General features: G+C 41.9%; 1 protein-coding gene across 1 annotated transcript in view; it reads left to right on the top strand.

Moving 5' to 3' along the window:
• The window catches only part of GMPR (guanosine monophosphate reductase), a 38,254-nt gene that overhangs the window by 10,913 nt on the left and 13,102 nt on the right, over positions 1 to 14,239 (top strand). Inside the window, exons 5-7 of the mRNA XM_052697827.1 lie at positions 2,285 to 2,366; positions 4,228 to 4,334; positions 9,660 to 9,702. Coding sequence (XP_052553787.1) covers positions 2,285 to 2,366; positions 4,228 to 4,334; positions 9,660 to 9,702 — 232 coding nt within the window. The remainder of the gene's footprint in view (positions 1 to 2,284; positions 2,367 to 4,227; positions 4,335 to 9,659; positions 9,703 to 14,239) is intronic.

The following is a 14,239-nucleotide window of genomic DNA, read 5'->3' as shown; positions in this document are numbered from 1 at the left end:
CAGATAAGCTGTAGCCTTTATAATCCTGTTAGGTGAAATCTTGATCCCACTAAAGTCAGTAGTGAAATTCCTTTTGACTTTTGTGAGTTCAGGGCATCCCTTAGGTTTGACCCACAGTTTGGTCATCACAGGTAGTGTTGGAACGAGCCAGGGTGGCACTCACTGAAACCTCACACTAAAGGATGGTACAGCTGAATGTCATCCTGAGCACATAAGGCCAGGCCCACAGCCAGAGTAATTTGCTAGAACTCCTAATAACTGACCACATTGAAAGCATGCTGGTTAGCCTGAGCTGCAGGGACTTGCAGTTGTTACTGATGCTATTATTTTACTGCCCAAAGTAGCGAAGTTAGATTAGTGATAAGGTGATTAAGGGTATATCTTTTTCAAGTAAGTTGTACAGCAGATGAGCAATGCATTAGTATGTTGAGCATTGTTTTTGCTAACACAGTACATCCACCAGTTGTGTTTCCTGACTCCTTTTACTTCTTCGCACAAGTTCCAATTACTTTGCTTACTTTACGTTCTTAGTTAATTTTAAAGGAGGTTCATCTCTTTACTCTCAGTCTTTTGACATTCGTATTATCCATCTTTTGGTTTTTGTTTTTTTTTTTCCACTTCCAGTGATCTGTTTTTATCTTGGCGGTGGGCCTTTCAAAAGCCCTTTTACCTCTACTCAGCTGTCATGCTGGCATCAGTGATAAAACAGCCATTGGTTTCAGTGGAAGCAGAGGTCAGCTGGATGTGAGACAACAGCTTTCCTTGCTCTTCAGCTGTGATATTACAGTTCTTTTGCATGCAGATAGTTGTATCTCTCTGACAGTATTTTTTGTCCTCTTAGAGGTCTGAAAAGAGAAGCAAGCCTGTCATCAGCAGGCTGAAGTCTGCTATGTAGAGCTTCACATCTTCCCTGAAAAGTTGTCGAGGATCTGCAGATTCAGAAATACTGAAACACACTGGTGTGTGCACATGCATTCCAGGAAAAAAAACCCGCCTGTTGGAGACATAAGTGCTTTTCCCTGTTAGGATGAACATTTTGAGTCAACGTATGCAGTTACAACATTCTCTAGCAGTAATTTTGCATTAAACGTCTGGTTAACGCTTCTGAAGAGACAGCTTGACAACCTGCCACGCGCTGCTAATAGGAAGGCACTGCTGTTCAATTTAAATACAGATTTGATCCTAAATCTCACTGAGCCACTGGCTTTAATATGTGTTTGCTCCTGTTGACAAATCTGTCGCATGTGCTCCAGTATTTCACCAAGTCATAACGTGCTTCACAGATAATCATCTGCTTTCCCAAAGTAGACTGCTTCCCAAATGTAAGCAGCATGCTCTCTGTCACCTCACCCTGGATTGTGTAATGCTTAGTGTAACAAATTGCCACTGAGCAGAAAGAAAGCAACACTTAGCTGGAAATGCTGTACTTACATATTCTCAGTTTCCCAGTGATTCTCTTTTATTATTTCTATTCTTTTTTCCTTAATCAATATCATGCCATCTTGAGAAAAGTTAAGTAGTCCTGTGTCATACACCACAGCTTGCTGCCTAAATTTGTCATTGTTTTTTCAAGTGCCTCAGATCGTGACTTGCCAGCTGTTTCAGGTCAATGAAAGTGAGGAGTAAAATCCATTAAAAGGAAATAAATGATGAATTAGAGGCCAAAAAACAATAACAGGAGAATAGGCCTTGCCTGATGTTTTCTGGCAGCTCGTGTTAACCTCCACAGATGTTCTGTTTCAATAAAAATGAAGCAAATATTAAGTGTTTCAGGTTTTGCTTTCTGCTCTGCTTTTATCAGCACTACTACAAACACTTGCTAAGTCCTGAAAAATTGCTACATAAGAGATTTTCTCTAGGTCTTAAATTCAATCTTAACAAATGAATTGCCCATCTCAGTACAAGGTTAAAATGGATGATGTGGGCAACTGGAATCATGTTTCATGTAAGTTTGCTATATACAGTTATATACAGCTTTTGCTCGTTAGGAACATGCTGTAGACATTTCACAAAGCTGGGATCCAGAGCAGACTTGGTTTTGAAACATATCTCTTGCAACCTGAGCTTACTGGACCAATCATGAAAGTAATTAGAGTCTGAATTGTACCTGTATAATCTCTTTAATTTTAGTGGTGTGTGCAGAGAAGAATACAGTGAGCTATATTCTCTCTGACTATGTAGCTTAAGAGGTAAAAGATCTGGATAAAACTCTGTTACCACAATTAGTCTTTGCTGCACTAGTCTTACAATTGCCTATATATGTGATATTGTTCCTTCTGTCTAGGCAGGCAACGTGGTGACAGGAGAAATGGTAGAAGAACTTCTTCTTTCTGGAGCAGACATTATTAAAGTGGGTATCGGACCAGGTAAGTGGAATGCAGTCAAATAAGGGTGGTTTATGGTAACACTAGTGACTTAGTTGTCCAGATGGAACTAGTGTGTAACACTGTAGCTGCCTGCTTGTCAGAATTCCTAGACCACTTAAGACAGTAAAGTAACACAGTGCCCTTGCTCCATAGTATGTTTAAGAAATACACAGGCAGAGTGCTAGTGTAACGTACTACAAAATGTTGGATGTTGTGTTTCCAGGAAATGTAGATGCCTATAGTTAGAAGCACCGAGTTGCCTGAGTTGCTGATACAATCAGTGGCATTTTATGTCACATTTTCTTCTTTTCCTCCTTTGTGTGTTCATTCATGTGCTCCTTCACTTTGCCATTTCTTTCACAGACCGCAGCTGGGGTCAACGTGTAGGGTGCCATTTAAACTGGCTAGCAGGTACCACTGATAGTATAGCTGTGATCGGCCAGCGCAATGCAGGAGGGTTCTTTATATTGCCAAATGATATGGCCCTTGAATGGGTAAGCTGAGAATAAGAAATGATGCAACAAAGGTTGCAGTTTTTCCATGGGAGGCCATCAAAGAACAGTAAATACTGCAAAATAGTTGAAGAGTAAGCAATGGAGATGTTGCAGTGCAGTGTCACAGGAAAGTTCAGGTATAAAAGACATAGTAGTGTGGTTCGTAGCTTCAAAGTAGAAACAGATAGGACTAAATGTGTAAGTCTCCCTGGATAGCTGCCAGCACAGAGCTTTACAAGTTGATCAGCCAATGACACAGGTAACAGATGTTCCTCAAAGAAGGAAGGACACCTTTTAGGTCTCTCCTAGACAGTGGTTCACTTTGTGGATTATGGCAGTGATTTATTATAAAGCATTGGGCACATAAGTATATGCTTTCTCTGTGGAGATTATCATAAAATCATTTTTTTCCTACTTTGCAGAAATAATTTTGAGTGTTTGCACCTTGTCAGTGCTCAGCAAGATCATTGGAAACTCTTGCTTTACTGACAGTTTTGAGTGTACCTGGATATCAGTTGGGTAAAGAGATTAACTGCAGTTGGGTGAAGAGATTTCACTGCATTTGGTTTAGGATCCGTTTTCTTGTTATCATGCAGACCTTTATGGCCTGTATTCTAAATGATAAGGCATGGACTATCAAAAAGCAATCCTCTTTTTGACAATTCCTCTTGAAAAGTAGAGAAGGTATTTCAAAAGATCTATAGCCATGTTATCATGTTCAAGCTGTAATTGGAATATTTATATAAATGCCTATTGCTTTTAAAAATATACCTTTATATACATATATATACACACATATATAAAATATATGTATACATAGTCACACGCACCATATATGTATACACACCCCCCCACATATTTTCTGTGATAATTATTTTTAAAAAATTCATGTAGAAAGTAGATAAACAGAAATATTTATTGGAAGAAATATTCAGATACTAAAAGCTGATGCTGAGCCTCGCTGAAGCTGAGACTCTCTGGTTCCTTTGTCCCTTTTCCCTTCAGGCACCGTGGTCAGATTACTTTCCCACTAGGCATTAAATCCGTCAGCAGGAAGCATTATGGATGAGACCTAAACTGGGAATTGGGGACCTGGAGAAGAAGGGGAAGTGTTAGTCACTTTAATTACAGCTGCCATGAAGTAGTCTGATAGCATTTCAAAATTAGATTTCGTTTGTCTTCCCTTTATCCACGAGAATAACGTTTACAACAGAGACTTCATGAGAAATAACAGACAGAAACACATTTTTTTCCCACTGTTAAAAGAAAGCAGTCTTGCAAGTCTTTTCCAACCATGGTGGTTCTGTGATTCTTTTCTGGCAGCCTAACAAACTGCCTGTGTTTTTTCCTCTCATTTTCTTGTCTAGGTTCTGTGTGCACCACTCGGATTAAGACAGGGGTGGGCTATCCACAGCTAAGTGCTGTTATTGAGTGTGCAGACTCAGCACATGGCTTGAAAGGACATATCATCTCTGTAAGTAAATATCATCTGCTCTCAAGATTCCCACTGTGCAAACCATTGCGGAATGGGAGAATCAAACAGTCCAGTACCTTGCATGTTACAGGCTATCTTTTTGTCATTTCCAGTTGACCCCTATACAAGCTGCTAGGTAGTGAAGATTTAAAGGAACCAACTTACTTTGATGTTTAAAAAGACTTGGGCATCTCATTCCTTTTTGTGACTTTGGAAAGCTGCTCTTTGTTCCCTGAGTTGAGTTGTTGAGTTGAGTATGTTGGTACATGAACAGAATAAGAAGCTTGATAATTCTCATTCTGAAGCAAAACAGTGCTTCCTACAAGAGATTTCTGAAAAATGAGTGAAATGTAAATATGGCCTTCATGAGAGAGTAGGACTAAGTGACAGACAGGCAGCAGAGGGGAGTACAAGATAAAATGATATGTCTGTCTATGCCTTGGTAGCTGGATGGATTCAGATAGCATCCTCACAGAGCTCTTTGTGCAGAAACAGCAGCATTTCAGAGATGGGTGTGGATGAGCTTGTTTGCTACTGATGCTCTGGGGAAATGCTGAGCCTGCAGAGAAAAAAGAGGATACGTATGCATTGCCTGCTAATAGCAGCTTTCAGTCTACCAGCAAGATCACTCACCTCTCTTGGAAATCTATAAGCATGGTCTCAGATTGAGCTAGACTGGAGCCTGCAGTACCCAAAGGTCCTGTGTGCTTAGGCATGCCTAGCCAGTCAGTGTGTCCCTGACTGCCAGGCTTGCAGAGACTCTGCAGGCTGTCTGTTAGGCAGCTGATAATCAGGCATCAGGGCTATGCAGCGTTCTGTGCTCACAGGTAACCCTACAGTAAACACTCTCCCTCTGTGGCTGTAGGAGTGACTGCATGTTGAGTTTTAGAGCTGCTGCCATGTGAAATCACTGGAAGGCCCAGTTTTGTTTGATTGGGTTGTGACTAGTATCCTTGTGAGGAAATGTCTGTGCTTCTGAGGAAGGAGAGTAGGGGAGAGGAGAACAAACTGTGGCAGAGGGCCTGACTATACTTGGAGCCGTGGCTATAGTGGAGCAAGTAAACAAGTATAGGGTGCAATTGGATCTCTCTTCTCTTTAAAGTTAATGCATGTACATTCATTCCTCTCCCTGACTACCTTGTCTGATTTTGCAGGGAAAAAAAGAGAAAAGCAGTCTGTGATTTTATGACTTGGGCAGTATTACAAGAGTTTATGCCTGTGGCAGACAGCTGAATATGTATGCTACAGAGCATGAAAGGCTGGCTCATTACTACGAAGGTTGGATAACTGTATGTTATCCGACATACTTGTTGGGTGGTTGTCCTACTAGTCGTGCTCAGAAACCCATCCTGGTTTTGCAATAAGCATTTTCTGCTAACAGCTCTCTCAGTCACTTTTCCAAGAAAACATGGATTGTGCATCAGATGGCTGTGTGCAGTTCTGTTATTTCTGGCTTTGCAGATGGATCAGTTCCTGACCTGCTTAGATCATGTAGGTTTCAGTGAGCCTACATACCCCCCTAGCCATTACCCCATAACAGCGGTGTCCAACTCCTCTGCACCTCGAGTCTCTCGTTCAAGCCAATGAGACTAGAGCAAGGGTTGAAGGTATTATGCTTTAATTATGCAGTGTGCAGGTAGACACTGATGTGTTTATTGGAAAGGCTGGCCTGCATGGTCATTGCTGGACCTCTGGGAAGACTATTAAAGAAGAGAGGTACGTTCTGAGAGGAGACACCAAATGGGAGCAAATCTAAGTACATAACTGGGGCTAGACATGAAAAGTAAACTTGGCATTCCTCAAAATGTCTTGTTACTGCCATTTTGTAGATTAGGGAGGGGGCATACCTTGCCTGAGTCAAAAGAGACCTCTACAGGCAGAGTCTTACCATGGCCATCTACAGCAATTAGGCAAGAGAAAATATGCCCAGCTAGTTTCTGTCACGTTGATACCAAAGTGGCAGCAAGGATGTATGGGATTCAAAGCCTACCAGCTGTCTTCATGTGGGTTATGATGGTGTGGTGTGGGTGTGTCCCTTGGGGTGCATTTTCTTCCTTTGTGTCCATCACCTTCATCAAATTGAGTCTCTGTAATGTTATGTGTAAGGGGAAGCCCTACTCACAGAATAAGACAGCAACAGTGCTTAGCATGGTTATGGACTCTCTGAGGAACACAACACACTTCAAACGCATTCTCTAGCAAGTCTGCTAGGATGGCAGCACAAACTGGGATTTCAAACATTTTGTATTACTGAAGTGATCATGTATGGTTTTTGGAGCTGATATGTTGATAAAGAAGGCGACAATTTTTAGGCAGTCATATCACTTTACAGTCACACATGCACAGAAAGGGGGTGTGAAACGGTACCAGTTACATTCCTCATGCTGAGTTATCTTTAAGACTCAAAGCTCACCTCAGAAATGAATCTTTCATGGCTCACTGAAAGAGGAAGCTGCCTAAGATATGGGTGTTGTTTCTATCCTGCACTATTTGTCTGGGAGCCAATAGTCTCACTTCTCGTTGGCTTTGATAAAGCACAGCAGTGTGTTACACTAGAGAGACCATTTAGCAGAAAAGCTCCTTCAGAAACACCCTACTCAACATAAAGTTTCTTTCTCTTGTAGGTCAGTGAGCTGCTCTGCTGGATAGAGAGGCAATCATGCTTTTTAGTAACACGTGCAGCAAATGTGGGCAATGCAAAATGGCCTTATATGTGTTCTCTCTCATCTCACCATTTGATTGATATCCCTTTTTTCTCTTTACCCTGCATGGGTAATAGATGACAGATATTCAAGGAAAAGGATGACTTAGGGGCTCTTCTTCTAGCTACTGCCATCCCTTTTCTTCCTCCACACAGACCGCTTTCCATACAGAAATATGCCCAGTATATGTAGCTCAGAATAAAGCACCATATGTATTGTTTCTACTGCTGTATATGCCACACATTTTATATATCTTCTGCATAATAAATAGCTGCCTGCTGATACTGTAGGAATAACTAATTATTCTGTTGATTGTAAATGTTGCTTGAAACATACAAGTCATAGTTATACTTCTGTTGTAAGCTGGATATAATATTCAATCAGTTCTTGCTGTTTTTTCATCTTGTGTTTCTCCCCAGGCTAAGTTTTGTTGTTATAAATGGTCTGTCTATTTTGAGAACAAGACTGTGAAAAACAAAATAATTTTAGCCATGATAAAATAATTCCATTGACTGGAAAGCTGTCTTCTCCTTTGCTTCAGCTTAGCACTTAGTTGTTTCAGAGGCTTCCCTTTCCTTTTACTGGAAACCCTTACTAAAGCAGTAAGCCTGCTTTAGATTAATGCCAGTTCTCAATTTGCAGGGGGATTTGTACAGTTAAATTTCCCCAGGGCTGTGAGATAGAGGCTGTCTGCACCAAACCCCATGACTGTAGCCCAGCAGTTCTACAGGTCATTCTAAGCCAAGATCCAGGCCCTTGCTGGAACTAGCTGAACTGCAAGGGGAAGATTCCCAGGCTGATTGCAGCAGAAGCACCATCTCATTTTCTAAACAGAGCATTTGATTTTAAACATGTAATGAAATATTTTAATGCATATAGCTTTATTATGGCATCTTCCAGCATAACTGCTTAGTATATCTTCTTTTTGTTTTCCTTTCTTTGAAACATTGTCATTTAATTTACCTGCTTATGTGCAGTGGAGACATTACAGACAAAGAAATGCTGTGAATCATCATCATTTGTTCCTTTTATCTTAAATGGTAACATGTGAGCTTTTGGGATAGTCAGTCTGCTCAGTGTTTTGTTCCTTGATGATTTTTTTGAAGCAAATGAATAATGCTCACACAGTAAGACCCTCTATCCTTGTGAAAGCATAAAGCCTCCATCACTGCCACTACTGGGTTAATTATGGAAGTCAGACATGAAGCCACACAACAAGAACAGACAGAAACCCATCGACCAGAGAGCATTTATAGCCAGCCGGTCTCAGTTAGAGTCGGGCAAATTCCTGACACTGTTCTTTGAAGATTATTAGACCCTTCTTTCTACCTCTGCTGTTCCTCCCCTGACACATACGTGCATACGCTCTCACCCTCCTCCAGGCTCTGACAGAGAGAGAGAGAATTGCACAAGTACAGCCCTTAACAGGAGAAAGAGAGATTCAGCTGTCAACCCAGCACTCATTTCTGGAGCTGACAGCAAGAGTGTCTAGCTTAACAAAAAGCATAATGTGCTAGAGGTTATCAGCAAATGGATTAAAAGCCTTTAAACTTCTGCCAGGCACTGTTTCCAGTGGGATGCCTTTTGAAAAGCCACTCATTTTTGAATCCACCTGCTCAGTTTGTGTCTGTATCCCGTTCTGTGCACAGAGGGGTTCTAACACTCAGCCCCACTGCCAGCTACCTGTGAATGCTGGCTCTAAAATGGCTGCTGGTAGGGGCTTCTAGCTGTGCTCAGCCACAGGTCATACACAGGCACATATTTCTAGCGACAGGGAGGCGAAACAAAATGAAGTAGCCATACAGTCTGGGGGCTAAACTCAAAAGCAGGAAGCCCTGCTTTGTAGGCTTGAAGGATCTTTCATCTGATGTTCTGACCTTTATGAAACCTAAAAAGCCATAACACGTGAGCTGTGCTGTGTGCCTTCCTTTTTAACAGCCCTATCACACATAAATGACTTTCCTCCCTCAACCAAAATGCCCTCATCAGTCACTTTGCTCTGAAACTGAAACACAAATTTCTAAAATGCTAACGAACTGAAAGTGCTGTTGTTTCTTTACCTAACCTGAAGCAAGCACTGAGGAGTAGGATGAGAGATTAATTTTCACTTACCAAAGATCAGATTACCCAATTTGCTTACAGATTATCAGATCAAAATCCAATGTATCTGATAGTATGTTTCCTTACTGCTCCTACTGTGACCTTTTAATTCATTGTAAACTGCTGAGAAAGTTATTTTAAATGTCTTTGCTGGTTTATAGTAGGGGTTTGTGGTACCTCTGCATCATACAGCCTTTAATTAAAATGGCAGGGAATGATTCAGATCATAAGAAGAGTTTTTTGTTTTCCAGTTTCTGAGGTTTAGGAAATGTCAGTCGGGAATTTACATCACTGCTGTTGGCAGTGTTATTACTGTTACACCTAACTGGTAGAGTAAATGAGATTAATGTATAAAAGCAATAGAAAGGATAATGTGGATTCCCTAGAAACTCAGCCAAGTTGATATACCACTGGTATGCCAGTGATGCAGTCAGCTCCTGCTGGGCTTTTCCTGCAGAGAGGCCATTTGGCTGCAAATCACAGGGTGCTGATGTTTACCGGGTCCCTTCTTTTCTTTATGCAGGATGGAGGATGCAGCTGCCCAGGAGATGTCGCCAAAGCGTTTGGTAAGGACAATATGCAGGGCCACATGTTGCACCCTGCATACCTCCAGCATGGCCAGCACTGGTGCAGGAGTCAATTTGACCCCGTGTGTGTAATCAGTAGTAGGTTACATTTGTCCCTATGGGTGACTGCAGTGAAATTAATACACCAGACATGAATTTGCTCTTTGGACTGGACAGCCAAAATTCTACGGAGAAAAAGTATACAGTGGTCGAAGTCCTATTTAGAAGCTATCTGCCAGATATGCATAGGATACAGCCAGTGGGACAGTAATACAAAGAAAGCTGATAAGGGTTTCTTCTGAGTAGGGTTCAAAGATGACTGTAGCACTGGCTGACCTGAGCTCTGGATGGATGAAGAGATGGTGAAATGTGTGTTGGAGAGAAGAACAAAGGAAAAAGCAGGGCAGATTCCCAGAGACGTTCTTGGGATCTCCACTTGAAGAGATGAGATTTTATTTATAATGTATCCCCTAAAGCTGAGCAGATGTCTAAAATACCTAGGTTAATAATTAACAGGTTTTGCTCTCATGCCAAAAGCTTCAGTAAATCGTACTAGCTTTTGCTGACAGAATAGAGAATTTAGCCTGTGAGTGTTTTCTGTTGGGGAACTTACATCACTGTGGAGGGTCGAGGTTAGGATTGTCTCTTAGCCATAACATTTTTGCTGCTGTGTGTGTGATCAAAGGACTAAAAGGATCCTGGGCTTACAGGACACTTACAGACAGTTCTCAGAATATCAGACCCTTTGGAGATGTCACAGTAGAGTAATGCCCAGAATATAGTAGGACAGCGTAGTCTCATTGCGATTTCAGGGTGATACAAAACTAGAGACAGCATGTTGTGATACAACACATCTGCTCAGCAGGAAGCTTTGCAAGTATGGAAAGCACAGTCAGGCCTAAACTGAGATTACAGACCTTCCAAGAAAAAAAAATGAACCTCCTGGAAATTTTGAAACTGAAATCAATCTTCTAAGTTTGCCAACAGCTCCTGGTTGTAGACAGTTGATATGACAAGACGTAATTAGAGAATTTTAAGCAGGAGTGAGTGGTACCATCAAGGAATCTGCTCTGTCACAGGATTTCACAGGACCTTTGTGTTACCCGATGGGTGATGTGATGTGAAGATAGATACTTTCAGCTGAGTGATTCTGACATAGCTGAACAGCAGCATCCACTCTCTCTGACAAGATTTGGTTAAAAAAAACCACTCAAATTCTCCTCAGCTCAGATTAGCTACCTGTGACATCATGCTGTCTGCAGTGAAAGCTTTGTTCTCTCTGACTTTGTCTGGCTCCTCAGCTGTCCCCAGATCTTGCTCACGTTGTCTTTGGGGCATTGTGAACCTGCATTGCAATCTCACTGCATTCCATGCAGGTTGCACTGAAACCTGGCCCTGAAAAGGTCTGTCTTCACAAGAGTATTCCCAGAAGTTAGAACAGGGAGCAACTTCAAATATTTTCCCTTGTAATAGACTTGCTAGCAAATCTAAAGGGTCCCTTTAACCTCTTTGGGCTATACTGAAGAGAAGCTAGCTTGAAACCTATCAGGGAGCAGATTCTGGACTTGCTGTTTGTTGTGAGGTGCTGGGATTCAGAGCGGGATGTCTGAAAGATACCACAGATTGTTCCTGGAGAGGAGGAGCATTAGAAACTTCAGATGACACAGACAGAAGTTGTACTCTGATGGTAGGCCAGGCCAATCAGTCTGCCCTGTGTCAAAGGGATTAGAACTGGTAGACATAATCCTTGGGCAAAAGATTTACCATGTCTGGTTACGTATAATTGAGGCAGCCAGTCTGTGGACATCTGACTAGCTGGAGCTAGGTGTGCTTTTTTTAAAGGTAGGTGCTAAAATAAGAGTCTGGAGATGGAGTGTAGACAAGAGACCCAAAGAGGACTTTTTGTTAACTGTGTTGTCAATTTTACTGTCTCTTTTTGCTGTGTTATTGTAAAGTCTTTGTGAAAGGGATGTAGGGCAGTGACAGTGCAGCCATTTGGATCATTTGAATATGAGAAAGTCCCAGATGTGACGAGTAGCACTGAAAATTAGAAGAGGCGAGTTCATGGCAGTAGGAAGTTTTGAGTGGATTGATTGCAACTGAGGAATTGGGGAAAACAAACAAAAAACAACGGCATGAAAATGCTGAGAAGCTTTACAAGTAAAAGGTTACACCACTACTGGTGACAGGAATCAAGGGTATGCTGGGCATTTGGACAGAAGAAAAGCAAGGTAGAAGCCTATTACAGAAGGGAAGGAGCAGAGAAACACTAAAAGGGACAAAAATGCAGGGGACAGATGCCTTTGGGAAAGACTGCTGGAATTCTGGAATTGCTGAATGGAAACTGCTTATGGATTTGGGAAACTGAAGATGACACTGCCATCTGAGTATTGGAAATGATAATGGAAAATGGTTGATGAGGGAGAAGAGATTTTGAAAGCATGAAAGAACCTTGTCTCTAATATGGTTCACATAACTGCACCCTTGGAAGGGCTGATAACATGAATACATTTCTCAGAATGCCCCAGGGAGGCACTACTGTCCCTGTTTTTATAGATGAAAAGTCAAAGCACAGAGATACTAAGTTCTGTTGCCTGAGGTCACATATTTTTTTGTGAAACAACCAGGAACAGAATGTGCCTTTTGAATCCTCTGCCAGCATCTTAAATGCAATATTTCTGTTCCTTACAGCAGTGGTGAGAAAGAATATGTGAGCAGAGAGTGAAAAGGAAGGAAAAATCAGATGGCAGAGTCAACTGGGAACCTACACTGGTTCCAAAATATACCTGACAGATCGTGCTGGCTTTTTTTCTTCTTTTCAAAAGCTGTGTCTGTATACCTGCTGTTGCAAAGGCTTGCTGCCTCATCTGGAGCACAGGTGAATGTTGCTTCCAGGGCCAGCTCTGGTGCATCTGCATGGAGGGCTGGCCATGCTACAAATTTAGGCTGACTCCACCTGAATTTGTGGACAGTTTATCTGGTTATCAGTAATTATTGTATTATTAGGCATACAAAAGCCATCTGAGGGACTCCATCCAGTTCCAGCAGAACTGTGTGAGAGCTGAAAGAGTAGGTTGGCTTCAGCATATCTTCTGTGGCTGTGTGAAAAGAGAAGGTGTTGCAGGATGTGATTGACCAAAATCAGCCCTGTAGGGCTCAAGGGGGATGTCCTCTCCAGCATCAGTGTGTTGAAGTGGCACTGTGCAGGAGCAGGCCAAGTCTAGCAAACTCTGGACAAACTACTCAGTTGCTTGTATGTAGTGTACCCCATCACATCCTGTACTATTTGGAGGATTGTTGTCAGGTGTTGCCATTCCTTCAGTACATAAAATAATGTCATACTGTGTGTACTTGAAAATGAAAGACTGCCAGGTGTGTACTGAAAGTGTTACCCATGCTAACAGAAACAACACCACATATAGGTAAGGAAATTACATCTAAGTAAGGAAAAACAATGCTAAAAACTGGTACCTTCTGGTGACATGTTAAATGGGACTGAAGTGGAGCAGACTTGAAACTTTGAGACACTATTGCAACGCTGAAGCAGGGTAGAAAGTTCTAGAGAGAAAAATACATTGCATATGAGCTTGTCATTCCTGGAGCTACAGAGTAAGCATGTTTCATTCTAATGTTTAAAAATGCTGCAGTGTGCAAGGCAGAACTCTTCACTGTATCTGTAGTAACATGGCTCCTCTCTTCTGGAAGGGCTAAATGAATTATGTTGTAGTTTGAAAGAGCTAATCAAATTGGAGGAGCTTCAATCTTGTAGTTGAAACAGATTTGCTTTCCTACCAAAATGTGCAGTCAAAAGAAAAATAATAGGTTGATACTTAAGTATGCAGGAACCAGAATTCTGTGATCCTAAAGCATAGATTTTGTCTTTTGGGCACTAATTGGAAGCTGTAGGACCCACAGTCAGAGACAGAACTAGAAACTGTTAAATTGCTAGGCCACTATCCATCAGGTATGAGGAGCTGTGATGGTCCAGTGAAGTTTCTAGTGACCAGAAAAGGAGAAATATAACCCCCATTTTTAAAAAAGGAAAAAAAATCTGTGGAACTGCTTGCTGGTCAGTCTCACCTCTGTTCTCAGAAGATTACGGGGCATACCTGCCTGGAAACTATGCTGAGGGCACAGGGAGAACAAATGTGAGTGGTGACAGCCAGGATGGCTTCACTAAGGGCAAATCACACCTGACAAATTTGGTGGCTTTCTGTGATGGAATTGTAGTGCTGGTGGATAGGAAAGAGCAGCTGACCTCATCTGTTTGGACGTGTGCAAAGTATGTGACACTGTCCTGAATAACATCCTTGGCTCTAAATCAAAGAAACATGGGTGGGACAGATGGACCACTCAGTGGATAAGGAATTGGCTGGATGGTCACACTCAAAGAGTTGCCGTCAGTGGCTCAGCGTCCAAGCGGGACCTGTGACGAGTGGCATTCCTCAGGTGTCAGTACTGGGACCAGTGCTGTGTAACAAGTTTGTCAGTAACATGGAGAGTGGGACTGAGTGCACCCTCAGCAGGTTTGCTGATG

This window comes from Tympanuchus pallidicinctus, unplaced genomic scaffold (genome assembly GCF_026119805.1).
Source record: "Tympanuchus pallidicinctus isolate F22 unplaced genomic scaffold, pur_lepc_1.0 scaffold31, whole genome shotgun sequence".
NCBI classification, from domain to species: Eukaryota; Metazoa; Chordata; class Aves; order Galliformes; family Phasianidae; genus Tympanuchus; species Tympanuchus pallidicinctus.
This window is presented reverse-complemented; position numbering and strand designations above follow the sequence as displayed.